Genomic DNA, 26,463 nt, shown 5'->3' with positions numbered 1-26,463 from the left:
AATTGGTGCAAGTCATGGATTTGGCTGTGTACCAATAGAGAGATTTACCCCAGAGTGAAGAAGTCAGCAGCATGTAAGGATACTGTGAAGGGAGACTTATATACATCATGCTCCACATCGGCAAGGCTCTTCGCAATCATCTGGGTAGTCACCTTCTTTTGCCGCAGAAAAATCTTCATCCGGGGCTTCATATACAGAATACTACAAAACGCCTATGGATTTGTGAAAGGAAAGTTGTCATGCATATTGCCAATTCTACAGATAGCTCACCAAAACATTACTAGCCAGCTGAGCCTAGGCTTGGCAAATATTTGGCTTAGCTTCTATACTTTTTCATAATACAGTAACTCCCATTTTGAGACGTAAGTAGCTATATTAAATAAACTGTTTCAGTGTAGATGGTGAAAAGGAATTCCAACAGAGTATCATCTCTACACACCTGCACTTCAACTCTGTTCTAGGATGTTTTCAAGTCCGTCCCACTGTTGAAGGACTATTTTTTTGTTTGTTTTTTGAGACAGGGTTTACCTGCGTAGCTTTGGAGGCTGTCCTGGAACTAGCTCTTGTAGGTCAGGGTGGTCTCCAACTGACAGAGATCCATCTGCCTCTGCCTCCCAATGCTGGGATTAAAGGTATATACCACCATCGCCTGGCTGAAGGACTGTAGATACTCACCCGTAAGGAATACTCTGTTTCTGGCAACTCAGAGGTAACACCACCAATCTCTTTTTCTTCAGCACCAAAGTCTGATACCAGGATATCATATTGATCTGTATCAAAGTCCAGCTCAGATTTTCCATCTTTGTTTCTAAGTAAAAGAGACAAGTAGCAATTTAAGAATTGGCTCCCTTGGGGGGGGGGTTGCATTAGGAACCCAACAGAAATGAAATATAAGCTAATACTCGGGTATATGTTGCTTTTCCTGACTACCCAACCACAGGAACTACGAAGTGTGAAATTTGAGGTGCACACAATATTTAAGTTGTTCCTATTCTAAATCAATCTACCATGTTTCACAGTGTTGGTGATGATGAGTCCAATGGATGTCAGCTACCCTCAAAGCAAGATCTTGAGTATCAGCTTTCTGATTGCTGCTAAACCAAGTCACTAAATATCACTATTTCCAACTGAATGAACATATGAATCCAAACAAATTTCTGCTGACTTCAGCAGCAGAATATGGACTAATAATATACCAGGATTTTCCCCAGATCTAGTCCTATGTCTTCCCTCCCCCCAACTCACTAGGTATCCCAGACTGACCTAGAACTTACTGTATACATCAGGCTTGCCTCGAACTCAGAGAAATCCACCTACCTCTTCCTCTGAAGTGCTGTGATTAAAGGCATGCACCATCATGCCTGGCCTAGCACTAGGGGTTAAATGGTTAAAAGGCAACACACACACACACACACACACACACACACACACACACACACACACACAGAGAGAGAGAGAGAGAGAGAGAGAGAGAGAGAGAGAGAGAGAGAGAGAGATGCAAGTACACACACACCTCCACCAGCAACAACTACTACTACTACTACTGAAAATCATCTATTTTCAAGCCCTCTGAAATATGGAATCATAGAACACATACAATAACAGTGGTATTCCTTTCATATGGACCATTCTTATTTTCAGTCCTTTTTGACTACTTAAGCTTTAGAAGTATTTGGAAGGCTACTTCTTTCCAAGAGCATAGGCAACCTCGCCATTTCAGTATCGGGAAAAACATAAAGAATCACCTTTGCTCCTGGGGGGAAAAACTTTAAATTTGTTTTTTTAAAAGATGGGTTATAGAGCCGGGCTTTGGTGGCACACGCCTTTAATCCCAGCACTAGGGAGACAGAGGCAGGTGGATCTCTGTGAGTTCGAGGCCAGCCTGGTCTCCAGAGCGAGTGCCAGGACAGCCTCCAAAGCTACACAGAGAAACCCTGTCTCAAAAAACAAAAAAAAAAAAAAAAAAAAAAAAGAAAAGAAAAGAAAAGAAAAAGAAAAAGAAAAGAAAAAAATATGGGTTACAGAGACAATCTCTATATTAGAACAATAGTTTTCAAACTTTGTTCTGCGGAACAGGAGATAGTCTTAAATAAGAAAAGGAGAAAGTTGTGTGAGCAAATAAAATTGAGAAACAGATCTTAGCCTGTAGAGTCCCCTCAAGATCCAGTGCTAACCTCCTTCACACTCCCAGCTCAAGCTCAAGCCCAGAGTTGCGAGGCTGAAAACTCACCTCCATTCTCAAAGCTGACCAGGGACCACCGTGGCATGCAGCCTGTATAAGGCCCACACGAAGGCAAAGGTGTGTTCTGGATTTTTCAGGGTAATTGTGATTCTTACTATCCTAGCACACTCTAGTACAAGCACTCTGGAGAATGTCCCCATCTTCCCTGCCCCTCACCTTTGCCATCCAAGGAAAAAAATATCTGGAAAAACATTTTGTAAAAAATGGAATATACTAAGTCAGGAAGTGGTGGCACACACCTTTCATCCCAGCACTCAGGAGCCAGAGGCAGAAGGTCTCTATGAGTTCGAGGCCAACCTGGTCTAAAAAGCAAGTTCCAGGACAGGCTCCAAAGCTACAGAGAAACATTGTCTCAAAATATGGGATATACTAATACTTTATTTATTTATTTATTTATTTATTATTTAAATTAGAAACAAGCTTCTTTTACAAGTCAATCTCAGTTCCCTCTCCCTCCTCTCCTCCCCTGCCCCACACTGATACTATATTACTCTTTTTAAATATTAGCATGTGAATTTATCTGTAAAGTCTTTTAACAAAGCAATATAGTAGGCTTTAAGGCAGCTTTTCTCAAAATTATTTGAACATGAAAGCTTTTAAGTGTAACTGAGAAATAATGCACAAAGCAAAATGTGTGTTTAATATGTGTAAACCATTGGGAATACCACAACAAAACAGTCCCTGGTTATACAAATTATATCATTAAGGGTTTTCCAATGGGGCATATGAGCCCTCCTTATTTTTATTTTTAATTATAATTACAGTGTCTATATAACTATATAACTCAGTATTCTTTTAGTATATATACTTCACCCAGCTAAGAAATTAGAAAGTGCTAGACATATAGAAAAAATGAACATATTTTTCTATTAAACAGATAAGTAATCATTCGATGCTACAATAATAATTTTTAGGGTTTCCATGTTTAAGTTTTAATACACTCTTAAATATTTGCCATGCCAAAATTAAAAGATGCATCGTAGACTGTCTCTTGATTGTTGTGTTAGCTTTAGAGTTATGATATTAATACAGCTCCATTATAGTTAAAACTGATCTGCTTCAAGGATTTTTGTCCATTCCAAGCTATTCTAAAAGCATGAATACAGGATTTCTTATTTTTAAACTATGATGTTATTTCACTATAATCTTTCTTATTAATTCATTTTAGTTGGTCAAAGCATAACATAATCATCGTCTGCCAATCTTAAAACAATGTCAATAAACATGGAATGGAAATGTAAAGGATTCTGGGGATATCACCAAAATGTTGCATTGTATTATCATGATGATTTGCAGCTACAACCTCAGGAAGTGCATATATTCACCTTATATACACACCATTTTATCATTGAGGAGCACTATTTCAAAAGAATCAAGGAAGTTACAAAGATACAAGTTTCTTAGTATTTATCCAATCTAATCTAGAAAATATCAAAATGCACTTTATCATACAATATTGGCTTATTAGAATCTATTACCCCTGTAATACTATACCTCCGGACATTCCAAATGAGAACACGTGTGCCTTTTTTGCCTGGGATGGCATCGAACTGAGATAGCAGGTCTTTTTCACTGTTGAAAATTGAATAGTTCAAGATGGCTTCTAGGCTGGGCAAAGAATCTTCAGTAACAATCATTTTTTGTAAAAACAATTCAGTCAAAGAAAATCAATATCTTACGAGGATGGCATTAAGAAGTAAGAGTCATAATGAAACTCACTGGGTTACAAAAAAGGACTTAAAAAAGGAGGACTAGCTGAGAAGAGGAAGAGGATCAGTGGGAGGGGTCAAGAGATGATGAAGTAAATGTAATACAAACACATTATACACATGATCATGTGATAATGAAACACATTGTTATACAGTTATGTAAATGAATAAGGACTAATGAAAAGAGTGCCTTTGAGGTTACATGTAGACACAAAATCTACATGCTAAGGATGGGCATTACTGCTACAGAAAAGAGGGAAGTAGAAAGTTGAGGAAGACTGTTTACTCAAACATCAAAATCAGTAATGCTTGCAGAATACAGCTGCAAAGATGCAATGTAAACAAAGAAAGTGCTTCATTTTAAAAAAAGGGTCAAAGGCCAAAATTTTTAATTATCTGGCAGCAGTTAAGTTCAATTCTTCCTGCCATACTTCTCCCATCCAGGTATATACAAACAAACCATTCTGCTAGCAGATAATCTGGTAAATAGGATATTTCTAGGAGCGTAAACACAAATGCAGTTAGCCTTTATGGGCCAAAGGCCCTGAGAACTTTACCACAGAACAGTATCTAGCAAAATGATAATTTTAGAAATCACACTGTAACAGTGAGAATTTGAATGCAGAAAAAAATAAGCTTCTGCTAATGGTCCACATTTTTAAAAAAAAATATTTCATAGAGGGACTTTTCAGTTATGTTTGAGATGTTTGAATACCTCTTTAAGCATAAAAACTTATGAGAAATATGAACTACCAAGTAACAGCTGGATTTGACCTGAAAAAGAGGTTCTGCCAAACTAGTCAGACTAATACTTAATCAATTACTCTCCATTTCTAGGAAGGATATTGCTTTGCTGGCTGAATGGGGCAACTGGTACAATAACTGCCTGCGCCTGGATACACTCCAGGTAGCTCTGTGACAGAAGTCCAACAGTGAGAGTACACCCATTCTTGGTGAAGACAAGAGCATCTTTTCCTAGCCGCATGGAACCCGACTTGAAACCATTACCAAAGACCCCGATGGGACACTGGCTCTTCTTTATTACTTTATCTGTAAAGCCAAAGCTGAAATTACAGAAGAAAACAGAAATGAGCAAGGTAAAAAGCATCCTAAAATAGCAGAGAAAATGGCTAGCTTACACATGCAGAATAGCAACAAGTTCTGTTTTCACTCTTTTTAGTACTTCCAGGCAAAACATAGGAAATTATGATTGGGCTCTGAGACCAATTTTCCAGTGTAGCTTGTGTGTACTTAAATATTAAATAGTTCTATATGCCAGAGTCACACTTTGCAAATGAAATGCTCCTACTGGCTAACATAACAGTAGGAGCCAGGGGAGGCCTTGCACAGCTGCCTTTCTTGTTTAGATAAATCAGCCCTGACTGCTGTGAGTCGGGGCTATATGAAAAGAGTTGTTACCTGGAGAGGGTCAGGAAAGTACCAGTGGTGCTAAGTGAGGTACTTGGACTAAGCACCTTCTCGTCTGGTCACATCACCCTCTAAAAATCTCAAAGAGATCATTTATCTTGACAATTCCAACTCCCCACCCAAAGGATAACCCTCCTAATTCTAAGCCTCTGTTCCATCTGCTGGGACAGTTCACTGGAACATTGCCAAGGGATAAAAATAGGTAGTTCTGCCCATGAATATCTGCAAACAGCTGCAGTATAAAGTCTCTCTTGTTCTATTAAAGGCCTCTCACTGAGTCACCTCAGCAAACTCTGCAGCCCCTTGTCATCAGCTTACTCTGAGGGTCAAAATACTCCCCTTTCTTATGTTTTTCATTTAGATACTCAGATACACATCCAAATAACTGAATATAGAAGTATTTAAACACATGATGCCTACAAAATGATCTTCCCCTTGTACCCTCCACCACCACAAGTAACACAAATTTAGGGGATTGTATGGCTCCATATTGCACAATTTCACAATAACGTACACCGCGGTTAGTATAATATTTATTGGAGCTCTATGAGTTATGCATTATGCTGAGCACTGGAGACACAAATTTTAATACAACCAATATGAGTCTTGCCTTCATAACTGATAGCCGACAAGATTTCATGTTATTACAGATTAGCTGCTTCTCCAACGTCAGTGAAAGAGACACTGTCTCCACATGGCACAACTGAGAGGGTTGGTTCAGGACTTACTCTTTCCAGTTGGAGGGAAGAGGTTTCAACTACCTGGTCTACATTTCCAGAAGACTGTGGGTTTGTGTTTACTACCCAATAAAAGGGAGCAGCTTTCAATTTTCTGTTATATAATGATATGTAACAATGTACTGATGTTCTCTAGGTCTCTGTGCATCCTACAAATAAATCTAATGTGAAATGAAAACAACTTTCAGGGAAGTGGTCCTCTGAAAAGAACACCGAGTTAACATTATGTTTGAGCCCTAATGATTCCAGGAAGTAAGGCTTACAAACTGATAAGATTCTGATATTTTTCATTTCTCTTGTAGAAGAGCTGGCTGGAAAAGTCATTAGGAAGATAAAGTTACAGTCTATGTAAAATACATCAATTATAAAGTAATATTCAATCTTTAATTTTAAACTGACTCTAGGATTCACTCTGAGAACTAGAGAATTATGTTCCTTATCTATACTCCAGATCTAATGGCATATCTAAAATTCAGGGATCTTCAGGAACAGGCCTTTGACCTGCTGCATGAAATGGTCATTAGGATTTATTTTTTCTACTATCACAAAACTTTCAATTAGGTAGTCAAGGGAAAGTGGTACAACAGGCAAACTGTCAATCTCTTATTTTCCAGTCTCCTCTACCATCTGTCACCTATTTTCCCCTCCATGCGTATAGATCCTTGTACTAGTTACTGTAAGTGGAGCAGGGGATGATATAAGGTTGAAAAGGTAAGTAACATGGCAGAGTCAAAACCAGTAGGGAAAAGGATAAAAGCAAGGAGAAGAGAAATGGAAGCTCTAGACTTTGTTCTATTACTAACTCTTCCATGTGCTCTATTTTGCCAAAGGTCCCATGGCTTAGATGGTTCATCTTCACTAAGTCAATCTTGTTCTAGCCTCTCTTGTAACAAATACTATTGTTTATACACCAAGGGACTTCAAGACTGGCACTCTCAATGGAATACAAGAACACAGCAACTTCCTCTTGAATACTCTTAAGATGTCAGGAATCTAGATTCTTAAGAGATAAATTTAAATCGGGATGCTGGCCAATAAAACACACCATAGCAGAACTCCAGGGAAATATACGAGCAGGCATTTGTGTTTGTTTCCTAGATACAGTGGTGATGTGACATGTACCGTAAATGGCTGAAAGACTGGCAAGCAGGCTGTTACTCTCTGGCTGCTGTTTTGGAGCAGACCTACTATGTCATAGGATTCTGAGCGGAGGCAGCAAAGGCCTTCGATCTGTGGCTTTGTGCCTCTTTCTAATCCTTGGCCTTTGAAAGAGGGAAAGGTTATTGAATGGATATATATTGATTCACATACTATCCAAGAAGAAAAAAAAAAGGACAGAACAGTGGCTCTTAAAAAACTGAATGAAAGGTTTTCTTTGATTTAGTTTTGTTCTTCCCCTTGAGGTGATGGGGATTAAACACAAGACCTTCACATGCCAGGCAAGTGCTCTATTACTTGGAGGAACTACCTATTCAGCACAGACTTTGCTTTTTTAGTTTGATTTTCATGGGTTTCTGTGTTTATGAAAGAAACAGCTCCTTCACTTACACACCCTAGTTTATCAGCCTGAAAACAGGAAGAGTAGCATAGTGAGTCATGAAAACAGGCACAGGATACCAATAAACGTCGGGGTCAAACAGAATGGCTATAGGCTTAATACTTCCACATACTTTGCACGGCGACATCTGTTACTTTTTTCCTAATACAAAAAATATATGCCACAAAATGAAAAATAGAAAAAGTACTTTATACAGTAATAATATTCAAAACTACCTCTGAAGTTTAGAGTGTTTTTTTCTTCAACAATTGTGGTGGGCTAGGGCCATAGAGACCAGATAGAACAGTACTTTCTGGTCATGTACAAGGCACTGCCAGAAAAACAACTGTGGGAAGTGAAGTCTTGGGTTAGATGGATTAGACTAAATGATCTCCTTTAAATAAATGGTATCTTTTTTAGCTAATTCATATTTCTTTTGAGATACAATCACAAGTAAAATCCAGTATACACACTACATTAAGTACTCATTAACACAGTTTTTGAAAACTATTTTTAATATAAAAAATGAGCACTCTGTATATATGGTGTGACAGGAAGAATGCTATGGCTATAGGAGTTTCTGCTTATTTTGGCTTCTTTGTGAGGGGCCAAAATTTTGAATGGATGATGCTGATCCTTCTTATTTTGCTTCAAATGACATTTTGTTAGCCATCAAGATGTCTCAGTAGGCAAAGGCACTTCCAGCAAGCCTGAAGGCCTGAGGTCAATCCCAAAATCACATGATGGAAGGAGGCAGCCAACTACTGAAAGTTACCCTCTGAATTTCACACACAGGCACCCCCCCACATAAATGTGTAAGTAATTTTATAGTGTAGTTTTTTATAATTTCATAGACTAGATTGATTTCCTTCTGTTAAATGTACTCAAAATATTGTACTCTTCTTTCTTACCACTTACCTCTGAGTGGAAGAGCCTACTTATCCGTTGCACCAGCCAATTTCTCTTTTTCACTATGCTGTCAACACCTTTAGTGCAAAGATCATATCTGTCTAGATTACCACTGGCATTTGAAATAGGGTTTTTCTTCAGAATCATTCATTCATCTATTTAGTAAGAATTTACAGAATGAATGAATTTGGAACAAAACTTGTGATTATTTTTAAGAAATATTTTATTTGTTTTTGTTTTATGTAAATCAGTGCTTTACCTGCATGCATGTCTGCGTATCACATGCATACAGTGCTCACGGAGGCAAAAAGTGGGTGTCAGATCCCCCAGAACTGGAGTTATAGACAGTTGTGAGCCACCACGTGGATGCTAGGAATTGAACCTGAGTCCTCTGGAAGACTCTTAAACACTGAGCCATTTCTCCGGGCCCTGAAATTATCTTTAAATCATCCTCTTCTTCCCTTCTTTCTTATAACTATATCAACTTTCATACAAATAGTTGAAGAGAAAAAAATGGAAGGTGTTTATATTTGTTGGACCTACTGTTTGATGCCCATGTAACTGGGATAAGGAGTTGTAGGAGGAAGTCAGTGGTGATCAGTAGGAGCTAAAGGGGTGGCTTGGAGAGTAAACTGCTTGATGTGTGAGCAAGAGGACCTGAGTTCAGGTCTCCAGGACCAACATAAAAACCTACACTCAGAAGAGCATGCATGTGACCCCATCATCGAGGAGGTAGAAACAGAGGGCTACTTGGGGATTGCTGGCAAGCTAGTCTAGCTGATTGTAAACCCCAGGTTCAAGGAGAGAGCCTGTTTGGGGGGAAAAAGGTGGAGAGTAGTTGAGGAAGACATCTGACATCAACCTCTGGCTTTGACACACAGACATACATATACACAAACATGTACATACACACAAACACATATAAAAACAGGTGACCAGTAATTTTAGAGAAAAGTAGTAATGCAGAATTAGACATAAATATTATAGTTCTATCCTATCTAAATTGTCTTCTTTTTAGTAGGCACTATTAATTTTAGAGAATAAAACTGACATTGTGGATTAGAGAATCAAGTCAACTCTCTCTCTGTCTCTCTCTCTGTCTCTCTCTCTCTCTCCCTCCCTCCCTCCCTCCCTCCCTCCCTCCCTCACCACATACTAGATATATTTTGCTTCACTTTTAGAGTTTTCCCTCGAGTTTTGTTTTGACAAAGCTTCGTAGCACAGAAAAGTCTAGAACTCTCAATACTCCTAGCTTTTTCTCCCAAGAGCTTGGATTACAGGCATGCACTACTATACCTGGCACTCAAATATTCTTCTAACTAAAATAGACTAAGAGAATAAGGGCTGGAGAGGCAGTTCACTGCTTAACTGCATCAGCTGTTCTTCCAAAGGACTTGGGTTCAGTTCCCAGCACGCATAGTGCAGCTCCAGAGGATCTGAGACACACACACACACATATATATATATATATATATATATATATATATATATATATATATATGCAAAACATGCATACACATAAAACAAAATATTATATTTTTTAAAAAGAGAGAGACTAAGGTAAAAGAAGACTGCTGAGTAGTAAAACATAACCACTTACTTTGACCAAATTTCATTTTTGTTTCTTTGAAGGAACAAAGGGATTCCCTATAAACAGCTACTAATTCAGAAAACTTTCCAATAAAACTACAACACAATGAATTTGTTTTCCATTTTTAGGACTCTGAGCCCTTTCCCTTCTCGTCAGCACTGATCCATTGTTACCCACACTTTACATGCCCAAGTTCAGGAAGCACATGGAGAGTTAACAACCACATCTGCTAAAAAGGAAAAAAAAAGAAGGAAAGGGTTGAAGAAACACCCATCTTGCACCAAGTGATATGGGAAGACAATAAAGCACAAACATTCTCAACCACAAATGTTTAAAAATAATTAAATCAACTCAGTCTGGCAGTATGCATTCTCTTCAGCTTCACTAGTTAGAAAATACCCCCTCTTAACTCCACAGTTCTACTGTAAAACCTTCCAAGACTATGTGTGTGATTACCTTCTACTTATCTCTCACGGGGTTTTCTTTTTAATCAGGTCCCTTCACAGTTCTAACCTATGAGTCATCCCAACTCCAGTACTTGTGACTTAAGAATGAGTCTAGGTGACTCATGAACCGGAGAAGGTATCAATCAGATAAATGGAGAAACTCGGCTTTTTGTTTACACCATCTTCTTTTCTAGAACTGCCATTCCTTACTCCCTCCCTACCCTTCCTTACCTTGTTAAATTGGACTCATCTGTTACATCTCTATGAGAACAGCATTCTAAGTAGGAGACTTTTACAGACCTCTGATTAGGTTCTGCTGTGTCCTTACCCCATGTATCTCATGCGTTCCTATTTTTCTACTTAGAGTATTTTATTATGGTTACTTGCTTCAGTCATCTGAATTGCCAGCTAGATTCTAAGTTCCATGAAGGCAGAAATAATGTCTGCTTCACAATCAGTGTTTTGACACTGAGATCTGCTTAATAAATATCCACAGGGTACATCCAAATAAATGAAAATGTTATTACCCTTAAACGAAGTCTGTGAAGTCAAGATAACAAAATAGGATAAAGACATTTTTACCTGAGCATTCGGTGGAGTTTGTGAGGCGTCATCCCACACCCATCATCCGTAAAGGTCAAACAAGGTTTATTCTTGACCTCCTCAACATCTATGAAGACCGTCCTGGCAGATACATCGGGATCTACAGCATTATCTGGAAAGGTAGAAATCTGTGATATTAGAACCCCCCCCCCCCTTCTCAACAATCTATCAAAATCTCCCGTTCAGTACCAAGATCTATAAATCTGACTTTAATTCCTTCCTATGGATGTCCCAGAAAATAAGCAAGGAGGCATTAATAGTGGTGCATTTACTGAGTTATAGAGACCAATGGACATAATGGCAGATGGAGCCATGAAGGTGATTTCTAGGTTTCACATAATGGATGACCCTGCAATCTGATTTTCTCCTTACAAAAGTCAGAGTCTATGGGAAAATGTAATATTTGCAAAGCATTTTGCCTTGACTTGGCTTTCCTACCTCTTGCCTCTAAGACACTTTACAGTTCAGGAACACAGTAAAAGGTGGATAGAGTGAATAAGTTGAACCAGCAGTTTGGGTAAAGAAAAATGGATGTATCTTATGCACATTACAGTTTCTTTCTGATATCTCTCCTGTTAAAGAACATGGGTATTGGTGTGGTGGTACATACCTTTAACCCCAGCACTTGAGAGGCAGAGGCAGGAGGATCTCTGTGAGGTCAAGACAAGACTAGCCTACATAGCAAATTCCCAGACAGCCAGGGGTACATAGTAGACAGATTCTCTCTCTCTCTCTCTCTTCTCTCTCTCTCTCTCTCTCTCTCTCTCTCTCTCTCTCTCTCTCTCTCTCTCCACACACACACACATACACACACACACACACACACACACACACACACACACACACACACACACACAAGTGCACATGTGCATGCACCCAGACAGGTATTTTCGATAACTCTGTTTATAGTTATAAAGACCTCAACGAGTTAAAGGTTAATTTTTTTTTTGGTTTTTCGAGACAGGGTTTCTCTGTGTAGCTTTGGAGCCTATCCTGGCACTCCCTCTGGAGACCAGGCTGGCCTCAAACTCACAGAGATCCGCCTGCCTCTGCCTCCCGAGTGCTGGGATTAAAGGCATGCGCCACCAACGCCCGGCTAAAAGTTAAAATTAAAACACTTAATTGCCTGCTTAAACCCCAGCGATGGCAGCAAGCCTATTTAGAGAGGAAACAGTGATTCTGCTGCTTTTCCCCATGTTAAATGTGAGGCTGTCTAGCGCTTGAAACAGAGGACCAAATAACGGTAGAAAACTGCGTAGAAACTTCCATGGTTCCCCCTAAAGTACATCTTCACAGACAGATAACTATTTCTAAACTTAACCGTATTAAAAGTGTCATGTCCTCCTTGCCAGAGAGGACCACTATCTGAAAAGCTACTTCTATGGCCATAGGCACCAGTTTATACAATCATTAACTGATGCAGATTACTAGTCTCGTTAGGACTCCCTAGCCATGTTCAAAGTACCTTCTATACAAAATGTTGGATAGTACTATTGTTTGGATACAGTTTGTTCCCTAAAGGCTTATGTCCTGGAAGCTCTGTCCCAGGGAGAGATGGCAGAGCCTTTAAGAAGCAAAGCCTAGTACAAGGTAATTAGGTCACCAAGGATGCTACCTTGGAAGGGACTAACACTATCAGATCTGAAAGGACTGGATCAGTTTCCACTAAAATGAGTTGCTTTAATCCAAGGCCACCCTGTGTGTTTGGCTCCTGAACATGTGGAGCTCTGTTTTGACTTCTCTGGCACATTGTGATACCTTGTGATGCAGCTAGGGGGCCCTTTCAGGGATACTGGCATGACTCCATTTGGATGTTCCAGGCACCAGAATCATAGTTCAAATAAATTGCTTTATTTACAATGCACTTATGCTTGGGCATTTTGTTATAGTGACACAAAGTGGACTTACACAGCTAGGGTACTTGAATCATTTCTATTTCTCCTAGTTTATTTTTAAGCAACAGAGACCTTCCTTTCTATATATCCTTCTTTCTCTTGCTGACACTATATATGGCTTTACTGATACCAGATAGGTGGTATCAGTTCTGATCATATACTTGCATCAATACTGTTGATCAAATCATGTCATTTCTCCTTTGGGAACACATCTTACAATCAAGAAAAAGTATTACACTTACTCAAAATACTCATTTTTTTTTTACAATATAATTACCAGTATCCGTTACAACCACTTGGATGTGTGAAATGTCTGTCAAATAAAACGAGACACAGATTAATTTCAAGTGATACAACAGTGTTGCCAGTCATTGATCAAACTGTCACTGGCTGCAATCTGGAAAATAAAATCTGGACAGCTTCAGAAAGGGGTTATGAGGTCTACTGTAGTCAATCTATATGACCGAAGTTAGATCTAAGCTCCATATAAATGTGGCAACATTCCTGGGGCTGTAGTTGAGCAGAACTTACAGGTTGGTAGGCAAAGGTGGCATTAGCAGAAATGTAGTTCTTTACTTTGTAAGAGACCGTTCCCCACCCCCACTCCACCCCCCCCTTCACCATCAGGACCTAGCATTTTACATCTGTCAGCATTCAGGAAATTTTACTTGGCATGCAGGCTCTTATCAGTCACTCCTGCTGGTAGACAGCCAAAGCCATTGAGACCAATACAAGTTGTCAACCAGCTGGATAGCATTTATACATGGAAAATGATGAATATCAAGGACCTTTTTTCTAATACTTTACCAACATTCACAATTCAAACACACACTGACTCCAAATACACACACATACACTGGGATATGAAATGAATCAGTTTATGGATCTCTAACAAAATCACTTCTTTTTATTCTCTAATGAAAGTTTGGGCCAAGCATTACCAGCTTGTTTTTATTTGTTTGTTTTATAGGAGTGTAGCAAAGAATCTGAACAGAGCTTTGAAGCTCTTCTTGCCAGTCCATGCCTACTGATCTCAATTTCCCTAATGCTCTGTCTGACTCTGTCCTCTTGGCTCCTATATTCCCTGTACTTCATGAACCCTCAGCTCACATCTGACCGCTCCAGACAGCCACCATGTAACTCATGAACTTTCTCTGTTCAGACTCTTTGGCACTGTGGCCTTTCATGAGGCCTCAACAAATGGAAGTATAACATGATCAGCCCAGTGGATGAACTTTCTAGGGTGCTAACAAGGCAAGCAGTTTCAATCCCACCTCTTGCTTTTCAGCACTGTAAGAACTGGGCCAACATGTAGCATATCCTATTGCATCTCAGGAAATCCATCTTCTAGCCCAGTCTAACCCATTTAGACTAGGAACAGATATAGTGACAGACCTCTCATTCCTTTCCCTAGTAGCCAGGTGAGAGCGGTCCTATCTTCCTCTGTTTAGTCTGGATTCACAATTCCATACACTAACAGAGTCCTACCTCTCTTCTCTTGGTCTGTGCCACCCCTTATGAGAGGGCCCTAGCTCCACCTTGCCTTTGGCTTCCAAGTTATAGCAAGAACATGAGAATCCTTATAGCCTAAGCCATTCCACGTTCACCCTCTACATGATTCCTTGTCTTTTAAAAAAAAGCTCTGTAACTGAAGAATCATACCTCATCAGAACCTGGCAGTGGTGGCCACAGGGAAGGAGGAGCCTAACAAATCATTTAGTGACAAGAGAAATAAAGAATGGGAGGCTGCTTTGAAATAGTATTTCATGAGCTTCTTATTTGTTTCTGCTCCAGTACATGGATATTTGCAAGGTTGCCAGGGACAGGCTATTGCACTATAAGGCAACTTGCAAGTAGGTAGAAGTGTAAAAGCAAGGTCATCATCTTTGTTCACGGAGCTATTCTTAAACACACACACACACACACACACACACACACACACACACACACACACACACACAGAGATTCAAATGGCAAGTATGACTGGAGTTGTAGCTCAGTGGAATACTTGCCTGATATGTTGGAAACCATGAGTTTTATTCCTATTTAAAAAGTTATTTTTATGGGGTTGAAGAGATGGCTCAGTGGTTAAGATCAATTGCTGCTCTTGCAGAGGATCCTGGCTTGGTTCCCAGTACCCACATGGTGGTTCACAACTGTCTACAATTCCAGTTCCAGGGGATCTGACACTCTCTTCTAGCCTCTTTGGGCACCGCCCTCATGCATGAGGTACATTTACATACATGGTAAAACACCCATACACATAAAAAATACTTTTTTTTAAAAAAAAGCTATTTTTAATCTATCTCTCTTTCTGCCCTATATATCCCCAGGTTCTGTTACATCTTGCTTTTTCTACTCTCATAATCATTTTTAATGTACAGGCTTTATTCCCTCTCATCTGTATTATTGCAATAGCTTCATAACAACCTTTAAAATCCACATCTCTCTTCTCCAACTCCGCTTCTGTAAGATCAGCCATCCTGAAGCAGAGCTCTAATCCCCAATTCCTGTTGTCAGGCTAGCAGGTCAAATGTCAAGCCTCCCAGTCACATCCTGGTTCCAGCTCACCTTTCTAACCTCATTTCCTATTTGGAAGCTGAAGTAAAATGACCCCTGTTTGTGCCCTGAACCTGCCACTTACTAGACATGTGACCTTAGAAACGGACACTATCTACAAACCTCTGTTTACTCATCTTTGAAAGAAAACAAAGCAGCACTCATTTCCATGGACAAATCCACAAGGACATTTTGGAAAGCTCTTTGTAAACGCTTTAGACGTGTATAGTTCCCAGGGCTTGTGAACTCGGTGCTCTAACTCAATTCAGGGACCTAGAAGATATTCTTCATCACTTGTTCCTTGTGAGTGGAATCCCTCCCTCACCATATCCTCATGTCCCCACCCTTCAAATCTCTGCTCAAATGTCCCATCCTCCACAAGGCCTTTTCTGAGCCCTCTGTTCCTGATAAACTTAAGCCATTCCTCCTCTCTCTGTACTCCTACAGCACTTGTACACATCTCTTCCATACATCACTTTCTACATGGTTGTTACAGAAATTGTAAACCTTCTGACATGTTTTGTCACACCTAGTAATAGTGTGGGCCTGGATTATACCCATTTTCTTTTTTTATTTGAATTAGAAACAAGATTGTTTTACATGTCAATCCCAGTTCCCTCTCCCTCCCCTCCTCCCCTACCACCCCCCAAATAAAACCCTACGTATCACATATCCTTTCTGCTCCCCCTGGATGGTGTCATCAGAGTCTATCATACCCTTTGGGAAGGGCCTAGGCCCACCCCTGTGTGTCTTGGCTCAGGGAGTATCCCTCTAAGTGAAATGGGCTCCCAAAGTCCACACCTATGCTAGGGGATTATACCCATTTTCCACCTAGCTCGGTGACTTTGTGCATAGTGGATGTTTAATACATGTTTATCAAATGAGTGGTTCCCTAAAAATTAATTTGGAAGTAGAGAAAACTGTTAAAGGAAAACCAAAATGGAAGTTTTGGATTACCAGTCAGCACTCTGATGTTCCTTTCTCCTATTAGTTTTTGTGTCTCAGTTTTTTTAAATCCATCTTTCTATATGTATGTATATAATATACACATATTTGAATTCATGATAGTAATCTTAGGCCAGGTATATATTTTTATTTAATGTTTTAAAAAAATCATATAGTGAGTTGAGTAGAGTGGCACAAGGCTGTAATCCTAGCATTACAGGGCAGACACAGAAAGACCTCTGTGTGCTGAAGGCTAGCCTGATCTACACAACAAATTTCAGGTCAGCTGCGCTACATAGTGAGACCCTGTTCCAAAAACCAAAAGGAAAGAAAAAATAAAAGAAAACCATATAAATTCATTGATGTAGCTTTAGTGGTAGAGCACTCACTGAGTTAGCATTCATGAAGCTCTGGGGTTCAATTCCTAGTACCATGAAAGGTGGGCGGGGGCAAATCATGTATTTCAAATTTACAAATTGAAAATATTGTGGTTTCCTCTCTTTTGTCTTTTGAAAATGAGCTACATGCACATAGATATCATTCCACTATTCGAAGGTTCCCTGTCGAAAGAGTGAAAACCCTAAAATAATCGCTGCAGCCTGGAAATTCAAACCGTATCAATGCTGCTTTCCTCCTGAACTTTCTAGATTGCAATCAGCAACCTAGTATGTAACATTTTGCGTTACAGCCAAACAAATCATCAAAAATTCTCCATCACCTTCCAAATAACTTGTTTCACTCTTCCCATCCCTCGCCGACATCGTTACAGAAACAAGCCTCATGGCAAGGCCACAGTGATGGCTTAAGTACCCAGTGGGGTTCATTCACGTAGCTTTGAAGGCATTTTCAAGATTTTTGTTCTGTGCTAACTAGCCCCATAAATCTGCCTCCCTTCTTTCGGCTTTTGAAATATTTATAATGTGCTTGCTCTGTGTGCTGCTGAATTTTGTGCAGAACTGCGTTTCCTCTTTGCTTTCTGAACAGAACATTATTACTGCAGAAGCTGATGCAGTCAGCTCCAAGGAAGGAATCAACTGAAAATGCTTTTTAAGCAAGCCGTGGTGCACCCAGAGGTTAAGTCCTTAAGTCCTCCCGGTTCATTCCAGCGGTGTGAGGGCGCTCGTGGACTACGGACCCAGCCCTCTGCAGTCTCAGGGAGCCAAATGCACTCGTGTCATCATCTCTTAAGAGATGTCCCATCATTCCTAGACTTTGTCTCTAAAGTTAAAGAAGTCGTTTCCAGATCTTTCCAACGACTCTACACAGTCCTCTGCACTGTTCCTTTGCCAGCTTGGGGCCCTCTGTTGGCCGCCAGACGCCGTCGAACCCAGCTGCCTCGGGGCCCGATATTTTTATGCATTGCTTTTGATTATTAACTAAGAATCCTAAAGTGACTGTAACATCACGAACCAGACTGAACAAGGGTGCAGGAACCCCACCAACCTCTCCATACACACCTCGATTACCGAGCTTTCAGGGCGAGATCTAGGTCCCCCACCACCACCACCCGAGAGAACACGGTGGCCGAGGCCCCCCAGCCCGCCCCGGGCGGACCCGCCCCACGAGCCTCGTGCATTCCTCTCGCGTCCACCGCACCACGCTGGCACTGCTGCCCCGGGCTAAGGACCCGCGGCCCGGCCAGCCCTTGCCACTCACCTAACAGCTCCGCGATGGCACTGAAGGGTCGCGTGTGACTGCTGGAGTTGCTCTGGAGGTAGCGGGGGCTCATCTGGGGGCGAGAGAAGGTCCCGTCCCGCGTGAGGCCTCGGCCCGCCGGGCCCACCCCGCGCGCCCCCCGCATCCCGGAGACCCGCGCACGTTCGCGCGAGTCCGTCCCCTCGGGGGGCCCCCGACCTACCGTGCTCAGGCGGATCCCGAAGGCCTGCGGGACGCTGCCCGCTCGGGCCAGTCCGCCGCCCGGCACGCCAGGGCCCGCGGGGGCCCCTCGGTACAGGAGCATTTTTTTGGCCGCCAGGATAGTCGCTTGTCGCTGCCGGACCCTTCGGCCGGCTGTCCCGCACTAGATCGCCTTGTCCCCCGACTCGCAGCTGGCAGTGGCCGTCCTGGACTGGCCCTCGTTGGTTCCCACTCGCAGCTGGCAGAGGCGGGGCGCACTGCAGCCACCTGTCCCCAGCGGGAGGGGTGAAGCCTGAGGAGCCCAGCGTCCGCCCCGCCTTGTCAGCACCTCTCCTGACCCACCGACTGCCGGGGCTGCCCCACGGCCGTACAGAAATATGGCGATCTCCTGACAGACGCTCCTCCATCCCCGCCCCTAATTAATTCTTGGCGTTTGCCATAGGCCAGGCGGCCGAGCGGGAAAAGCGCGAGGGGAGGGGGGATGGCGGTGCGTGGGGAGGGGCGGGAATGTGGCAAGAGGAGGGAGAGCGTGCATGGGATTTCTGGAGTCCCACTTAGGCTGCATGACTAACAGGCAGGATAAGACAAGTCTTTCATGTTCGAGGGACTACAGTTTTGCTATCTGGGAAGATAGCAGACTGGAGCTAAAGGAAATCATTCCAATAGCTGCTTCGAAAGTGTATGGAAGCACCCGGAACTTTCTAGAATGCAATTGGCAAACTGCCTACCAGTCCTTCAAGGAGAAACTGAATTTACTTACTGCAAAATAGGGGATTGATTAAGTTATAGAATGCGCATCAATTAATATGCAACTTTGAGTGTTTGCACGATTGTGGTTGTACAGTGCACACACCACTTGTGTTGTTCCACAGGACACACACCACTTGCGTTTGAAGGCCAGACACTGAAATCCATCTGGTGTCTCTGTGGCTGGGGTTGCAGGCTCGCACTACCATGCTCATGCTTACAGAGCAAGCACTTTACCCCCTGAGCCACCACAGCAAGCACTTTACCCCCTGAGACATCATCCCAGCCCCTAACTAATGTGGAATTTTTATTTTAAAAAGTTTTATGACTGCACTTAATTATTTTGTGTGTGTTTTGGTGTATCTGTGCGTGGCCATGTGGAGATCAGCGCACAATTTGCAGGAGTAGGTTTTCACCTTCTACCTTGTCATGTCAAACTCAGGTTGTCTGTCAGGCCTGGTGGGAAGCACCACTGAGCCATTTCTCCCTGTCCAATAATCAACTTTTAAAGGACATGCCTGTTGTAAATGAATCTACATTTACACATGCTGTATTGCTCAAATGAGGATGGCTAGCACGTTGGCTTCATATACTTATTTTTTTCATGTAGTGTTGGAATCAAACTCAGGTCTTTTAGGACCACACCAGGCCAATACCACCAAGCTGAGTGTCTCATTTCTTTTTCAGCATGTGTGCACATGTGTGTGTGGGGTTGTGGGGTGAGGGGAAGAGCCATACAGTGTATATCTTTTTAAATTACTCTCCACTTTCTTTTGCATCTGAAGCTCACCAATTTAGCTAGACTGCCTAGCCAGTGAGCACCAGGATCTATCCCTGACTACCCTCCCCCACCTCAGCCCTGGGGTTATAGAAGCTTTCATGTGGGTGCTTTGGATCCAAACTCCAGTCCTCAGGCTTGTATGGCAAGTGCTTTACCTACTAAGCCACTTCTCCAGCCTCTCTTTGCGTGTGTGCATGTGTGCATGTGTATCTGTGTTCATGTGGAGAGGTTTTTGTGTGTGTGTGTGTGTGTGTGTGTGTGTGTGTGTGTGTGTGCTCGAGCACCAGAGGTCAACTTCACCTTTTTCTTTTTTGAGACAGTGTCTTTTGGTGGCCTAGAATTCACTACGTGTAGGATGGCTAGCCCATGAGCTGCCTGTTTCTGTCTCCCCATGGTAGGATTACAAGAGAACACTGACCCTAGGGATTGAACTTATATCCTTGCATAGCAAGCACTTTCTTAACTGTGCTATTTCAACAGACCCCTTTGTTTGCGAGACTGGCTCAGCTCAGGCAGGTCTCTCTCTCTCTCTCTCTCTCTCTCTCTCTCTCTCTCTCTCTCTCTCTCTCTCGCTCTCGCTCTCTCTCTCGCTCTCGCTCTCGCTCTCGCTCTCCCTTCCTTCCTCAACCTGTGCTTGGACATAGAGGAGGGCCACCATACCCAGGACTACGTTTGTCTTTTGTTTGTGATGAAAACGTTTGTAAAGTCTAGCTATTTAGAAATTTATAGTACTTTATTGGTCACCACAGACTACTTATTGTTTGGTGGCATAGCAGAATTTATTCCTTCAAACTATATACCTTCTGCCCAACTTCTGCCGATGAGTGCCTCTCTCAATTACCTCCCAGTTTACCTGTTGTTGGGCATTTAGGTTCAATGTAAATTGTAGCTATTGTGACTGGTACTGCATTAAACATGGAAGGCCAGATGTCTCCTCTAGTGATTTCATTTCCTTTCGATATGCACCCATCTTTGGGATTTCTAGATTGTGTGGTAATACACTTTAAAGTTTTTGAGAAAGCTCAATATAATCAATATGTGTACACTAATTTGCACTCCCACCATCAGCTTACAAAGATTTCATTTTCTCCACCTTCATACCATCAATTGTTTTCTTTATCATTCTGTTGTTCTAACTGGAGTTGAGGTGTCATCTCATTGTGATTTTCATTTTAGTTATACTGAGATTTTTTGTGTGTGTATACGTGTACTGAGATTGGACCTGGGGCATCACACCCCATCATACTACGACTAAACGATCTATAGCCAGCATCTTTTTTACCTTTTATTTTGAGAGAGGATCTCACTGAGGTGCCTTGGCTGGCCTTGAAATTACTTTGTAGCCCAAGTAGCATGTGGTCATCCTTCCTCAGTATTCCAAATAGCTGGGATCACAGGCCTGTGTCATTTAAATGGGCTTTTTATTTATTTATTTTTTTGAGAATTCGACTTCCCCCTGTAAGTATCAGGAAACTGGGTAAGAGGTTATATACACAGTAAACAATTGGTGGGGAAGGGACAGTTCTTCAATGGTATAAAAATGTACAAGTTGCCCAGGGCACTCTGGTAATGCAGGTTTTTTGTGAGTAGTCACCCATGCTGGGGTAAGGATTTTTGGCAAAGCAGCTATCTGAGTCAGCCATGTTCCTCAAAGTAGTCCCTCACCCATACCTCAGTAAGTAACCCCCCAAACTCATTGATTCACCAAAGTTGATTTGAATGGAATCATTTCTTTGATCTGCTCTTGTTCTATCTATAGAAAAAGACTCCACAAATAAAGGCATGCAATACTGTGTAAAATGATACCTTTTATTGGGTAATCAAGTATATATGCATGCATTTCCATATAGATCTATATACAACATATCTATGTATCCAGTCAACTCAATGTCCATGGGGGACTGGTTTCGGACACCAAATTCTTTATTTGCTCAAGTTCCTTGCATAAAATGGTGCAGCAATTGCATATAACCTACCCTTATTTTCTCATATACTTTAAATAATCTATTGATTAATTTTACTATGTAAAATGTTAATGCTATGTAAATCATTGTTGTGCTGTATTGTTTAGAAACAGTGACAAGAAAAATTGTACCCATTCAGTTCAGAAGTATTTTTAAGCTGGGGTTGTTTAAATATATGCATTATATAAACTAACTAAATATGTAAACATACAAACTAAGCAATATAAATATATGTGGATATGTATAAGTAATTATAGGTGTATAGAAATGCATGTAGTTAATAAAATATATGTATATAATAAAATATATAAATATATGTGTAGATACAAGCCCACAGATACAAAATGCACATTGTAGACACACAATAAAAATAATATATTATTCCTGTATTTGCCTTTTAAAACTTATCTTTTTTTTTAAACTTCCAAAGTACACAAAAGTATAGACAACAAAATAATTAATCTCTGTTCACACATTGCTTTGGCGCAGAAACAATTAAACTCATAGAGCTACACATACATACTCATAAATGAAATAAATAATTCTTTAAAAATGTCTCTGTTAGAGATGTTTTAACAGGAATGCTTATGTCTGATGACACATCCAATCCCTCTTTCAGAGCAGCCTGCGACATTTCTTCCTCCATAAACACAGCATTTGGATAACCTTGTTCTTCCCTTGGTTTTTACATTCAAGCCTTGGCCATCTCTCAATAGGCTCACTGACTGCCATCTTCTACGATATGTATGTATGATTCCCCTGTCCTGCTTGCTTCTGGGCATTGTGAATGTATTTTACTATTGTGGGATTTGGGATCTGTGGCCTCACAAGCATTTAGCATTATGATTGGCAGTTGGAGTTCCAAGCATTTCTCATGCCCTTTCCAGCTCTCCATGTCAGTCAAGAGTGACCCCAGAGGCGAGTGCACTGCTAAGACTCCTGGGCCTGGCCTCTAGCTTTGCTGCCACTAGGCAGTCCTAAACAAGACAGTAAATGAATCTATGCAAATCTATGCAAAATCTATGCTATCAGTGTTGCTCCACAGGGCAATCAAAAGGCCATGACATGAAGTTCCACTATGTCACCCCCAACAAGGGTTCTACAGCAGCTGGCACATTTGTGAAGGAAGATGGATTCCAAGAGTACTGGGCTATTGTGAAACCCTGGGGTTTGCTACACAGAACCAGGAAGTGCTTCTACAGGACACGACAGAACCCTGGAGCATCCCTGCTAGTTTCTGTCCTGGGGCTGAACTGTAGGAATCACGTCCAGTTTCCCTCTGCTCTAGGGCCTTTGGGTCATAATCTTTGAACCTTCTACGTGATCTTTGCTATTTCATGCTGTCTGTTCACTTGGTCGGGGTTGAATGCCTCGCCTTGGAGGAATCACACAGAGAAGGACTTGGCATTGTTACATGGGGCTCAGGGTGTGTGTGAGTTTCTCCTATCACATTCTGACCTATTCTCTAAGGTCACATACCCCAAGTTCCTGTGTGGACATGCTGAAGCCCGAAAGGTTTCAGGGTGGGAGATGAGCCAGGTGCCTCTGGAAGGCACTGGTTCCTGTCCATTGCACTGTCCTGTGATCTTAGAAACAGATAATCTTCCCAAGGAAGCACACTGAACCAGAGCATGCAGGCAGAAGGATGAGGGCGACTGTCAGGATAGACACCTCCAGGCAGAGAGAAAACAGTGCCGGACAGAGAAGGAAGTGGAACTAAGATGCAGCTTCAGGGACATCACGGAAGACCGCATGGACACCCTGAGAGGTTGTGTTTGTGACAAAGAGCCAGACATTTATGGGCCATGTTTGAACAGTCACTGGATAGAGGCTGTCACCGGGGGATGATGTGTAACCTTAGGCACCTTAGGCTTTCTTCAAACAAAGCCATTCCTGGAATTGGAATCATCTGTGTACTGTGACCACCAGCATTCCCTGAAGCTGATGAAGCTTGAGTGTGTCAATAACAAAGCACAGGCAACTGCAAACATGGAGGAGGGACTTTGGAGCTAGACTTCAGTTGGAACACAAGTGTCAGAAGCTGTAGGATATTAGTAAAGTCAGTTATGCTCTCTAAAGCTATTTGTTCATTGAAAGAAATGAAATTATCGGTCTTCCCTGCTTGGTTGCTGGGAGAAACGAGTAGGTAACTTGGAGGGAATTGCCCTGTAAAGCGTCACAGAACTCAGTTACTCTTAGTTCTCGTCTCCTCTGAACCCAACGACATCATCCAAACAATGGTTTGAAGACGAGTTTGTATTGAAGACATGCTTATGTAAATTGGAATAGTTTTTGCTAACTCATAACTCTAAAAAACTGAAGTCACTTCAAAATCTGCCCATGGCAACAAAATCCCCAGTGTATGTTCAAGCTGCCACTGGTCTGCCTGACTGTCATGGGCCCAGGCCCCTTGGAATATAGATTACTTCCTGTTCCCTCTGTCAAGAAACCTCAGTCAGCATTACTTGAGCATTTCAAGGAAGTGCATTCTCATCCACCAGGTGTGTGGCCAGTAGGTCTCAATTGCCTCTGCTCTGGAACTCAGGACTCAGCATGGGCCACTGGCTCTGGGGATAATTAGTGCCTCAGCTCCACCCCTCACACTCTCTCCTGTAGGAAGAGCAAGACATGACAGCAGTGGCTAAAAAACAAACAACAAAAACACCAGAAAGGGCAGGGCTTTTGCCATGAGGTCTTGGATATAGTTTGTACTCTTTGCAACTACTAAGATCCAAGAGTAGGGTGCTGAGCCCTGCCTATGGCTGGCCAGAACCTCCTCCTTGCCTCTGTACAAGTTCCCCTGAATCCAGAGACCCTTGACCTTCATATCTCTTCAGCACAGCCCTTAAGGCTATGGTTGTCAACATGTTTACAGCAGACCAACAGCACCCGCACCATGTGGGAGAGTCTGTCACAAGCCACATTCTCAGACCCTCCCCACACCACTTCAGGTGATTCTGATAGGGGTCCAAGGACAGGACTTAACACTGGCTTTAGTTGCCCAAATAAGGTTACAAGCACAGGGTGGCTGCAATTTGCTTGCTTTGAGGGGGGAGAGAGAGGGCCTTTGAGACAATGTCTCATGTAGCACCAGATGGCTTGGAACTTGCTATACAACCAAGGATGATGACCCCCGAACTCCTGATCCTCCTACCTCTACCCCCCAGGTGCTAGAACTACAGTTATGTACCACCATGCCAGGCTATAATTTGCTTCTTCATCTTCACATTTTTTCTGGGAACTTTTTCCTAACAGCACAGAAGAATTCACGGAAGACAGAAACACACTGATGGAGAGGGTTTCTAGCGCCACACTTCCTAATTAGAAGGCACTCCTTTCCCACTTTACTTGGCATTTATGTCCTGACCAGTGATTCTGAATCAGGCTGGTGGCTGATCTAGCTTGATTTGTACTTCATGCTTATTTCTCCAGTGGCTTGTTGCTACTGGAAAAAGCTTTGGCATCCCAAACAGAACATTTGGAATATAATATAAATAAACACTTTCAAAGCAATTGCATTACAGCCACTAGCAGGCATGTTTTACAGACTTGATTTTTAACTCGATTTGTAAAAACCTAGGGAAAGCAAACAGATCATCAGAACAGAATGAAGATCAAGGGCAGAGGCGGGCAAGGTACACTCTCCAAATGACAGATCAATTAGAGATCTAAATGGATCTAGGAAGCTAAATTAGCATGGCCACGTTACAGGAAGAGAAACTTGTAAAGAGCCACTACACTTGGGCATAATTAAGCTTGGAACCTTCCCTGGGGAAGGAGGTCACTGGGGCACAGTAAGGCTGGCTAAGAGCCTGGAGAAGAAGACCAAGGAACACGAGGAAATTATGTGAGAAGCTCAGGAGGGCACATTAGGGGTGGGAGCTGTGGCCTAGGGACTGGTGGTGTGAAATATTAGAGGGACGGCTGCATGGCAAGTGGGCTCAGGTCCTCTCTGAAAAAAGACAGAAGGCTTGCAGAGGGAGAGGCTGGAGCCTGCAGTTTCTCTGTACCTGACAATCCTGTGTGATGACAATAAGAAAAAGCTCTGTTGTAATAGAATTAGAATTCCCTACCAGAAATGCCAGGCTGGGAGCTAAATGGGCCCCAGTCAGTAAGTTCTGGCCCCATAAGCCAGGAGAAAGGCTTGCCTGACACAGTAGGGAACTAGGGCTCACAGCTACATTTCCACATGCATATTTTCTGGCCATTGCTTCATTTTTTCTAAAATTGTAGCACTAGTATGGGCAAGAAATATACAGACTAGACGTGATTTTTTTTCCTTAATTTGACCCAATCTGTAAATTTATTCTCTTATTTACATGTCTAGTTGTTGGAGATCAAACAAAACTTTGCACATGTTCAGCAAGCATCCTCACCAAGCTAACCCACGCTGTTTGGTTCTGTCTTTTCCCTTCTGTTTGTTTCGTTTTCTAATACAAGGTTTTGTTCTGTAGTTCTAGATGCTCTTAAATGCATGCCAATCTTCTAGACTCATTTTCTAGAGTGCTGGGAT

The 26,463-nt window shown here is 41.9% G+C and overlaps 1 protein-coding gene across 2 annotated transcripts in view; it reads right to left on the bottom strand.

The window, feature by feature from the left end:
• Positions 1 to 18,792, bottom strand: part of Morc4 (MORC family CW-type zinc finger 4) — a 53,819-nt gene extending 35,027 nt beyond the window's left edge. The window contains exons 1-7 of one of the 2 annotated variants that reach the window (XM_027433665.2): positions 18,460 to 18,792; positions 18,258 to 18,330; positions 11,182 to 11,314; positions 4,798 to 5,015; positions 3,737 to 3,884; positions 676 to 808; positions 84 to 212 (exon numbers count right to left, since the gene is read on the bottom strand). In XM_027433665.2, coding sequence (XP_027289466.1) covers positions 84 to 212; positions 676 to 808; positions 3,737 to 3,884; positions 4,798 to 5,015; positions 11,182 to 11,314; positions 18,258 to 18,330; positions 18,460 to 18,561 — 936 coding nt within the window. In that variant the 5' untranslated portion in view covers positions 18,562 to 18,792. Of the gene's footprint in view, positions 1 to 83; positions 213 to 675; positions 809 to 3,736; positions 3,885 to 4,796; positions 5,016 to 11,181; positions 11,315 to 18,257; positions 18,331 to 18,459 lie in introns of those variants that run through there. The other variant, XM_027433666.2, reaches the window with a different exon arrangement.
• Positions 18,793 to 26,463: the final 7,671 nt, after the last annotated feature.

This window comes from Cricetulus griseus, chromosome X (assembly GCF_003668045.3).
Source record: "Cricetulus griseus strain 17A/GY chromosome X, alternate assembly CriGri-PICRH-1.0, whole genome shotgun sequence".
NCBI classification, from domain to species: Eukaryota; Metazoa; Chordata; class Mammalia; order Rodentia; family Cricetidae; genus Cricetulus; species Cricetulus griseus.
This window is presented reverse-complemented; position numbering and strand designations above follow the sequence as displayed.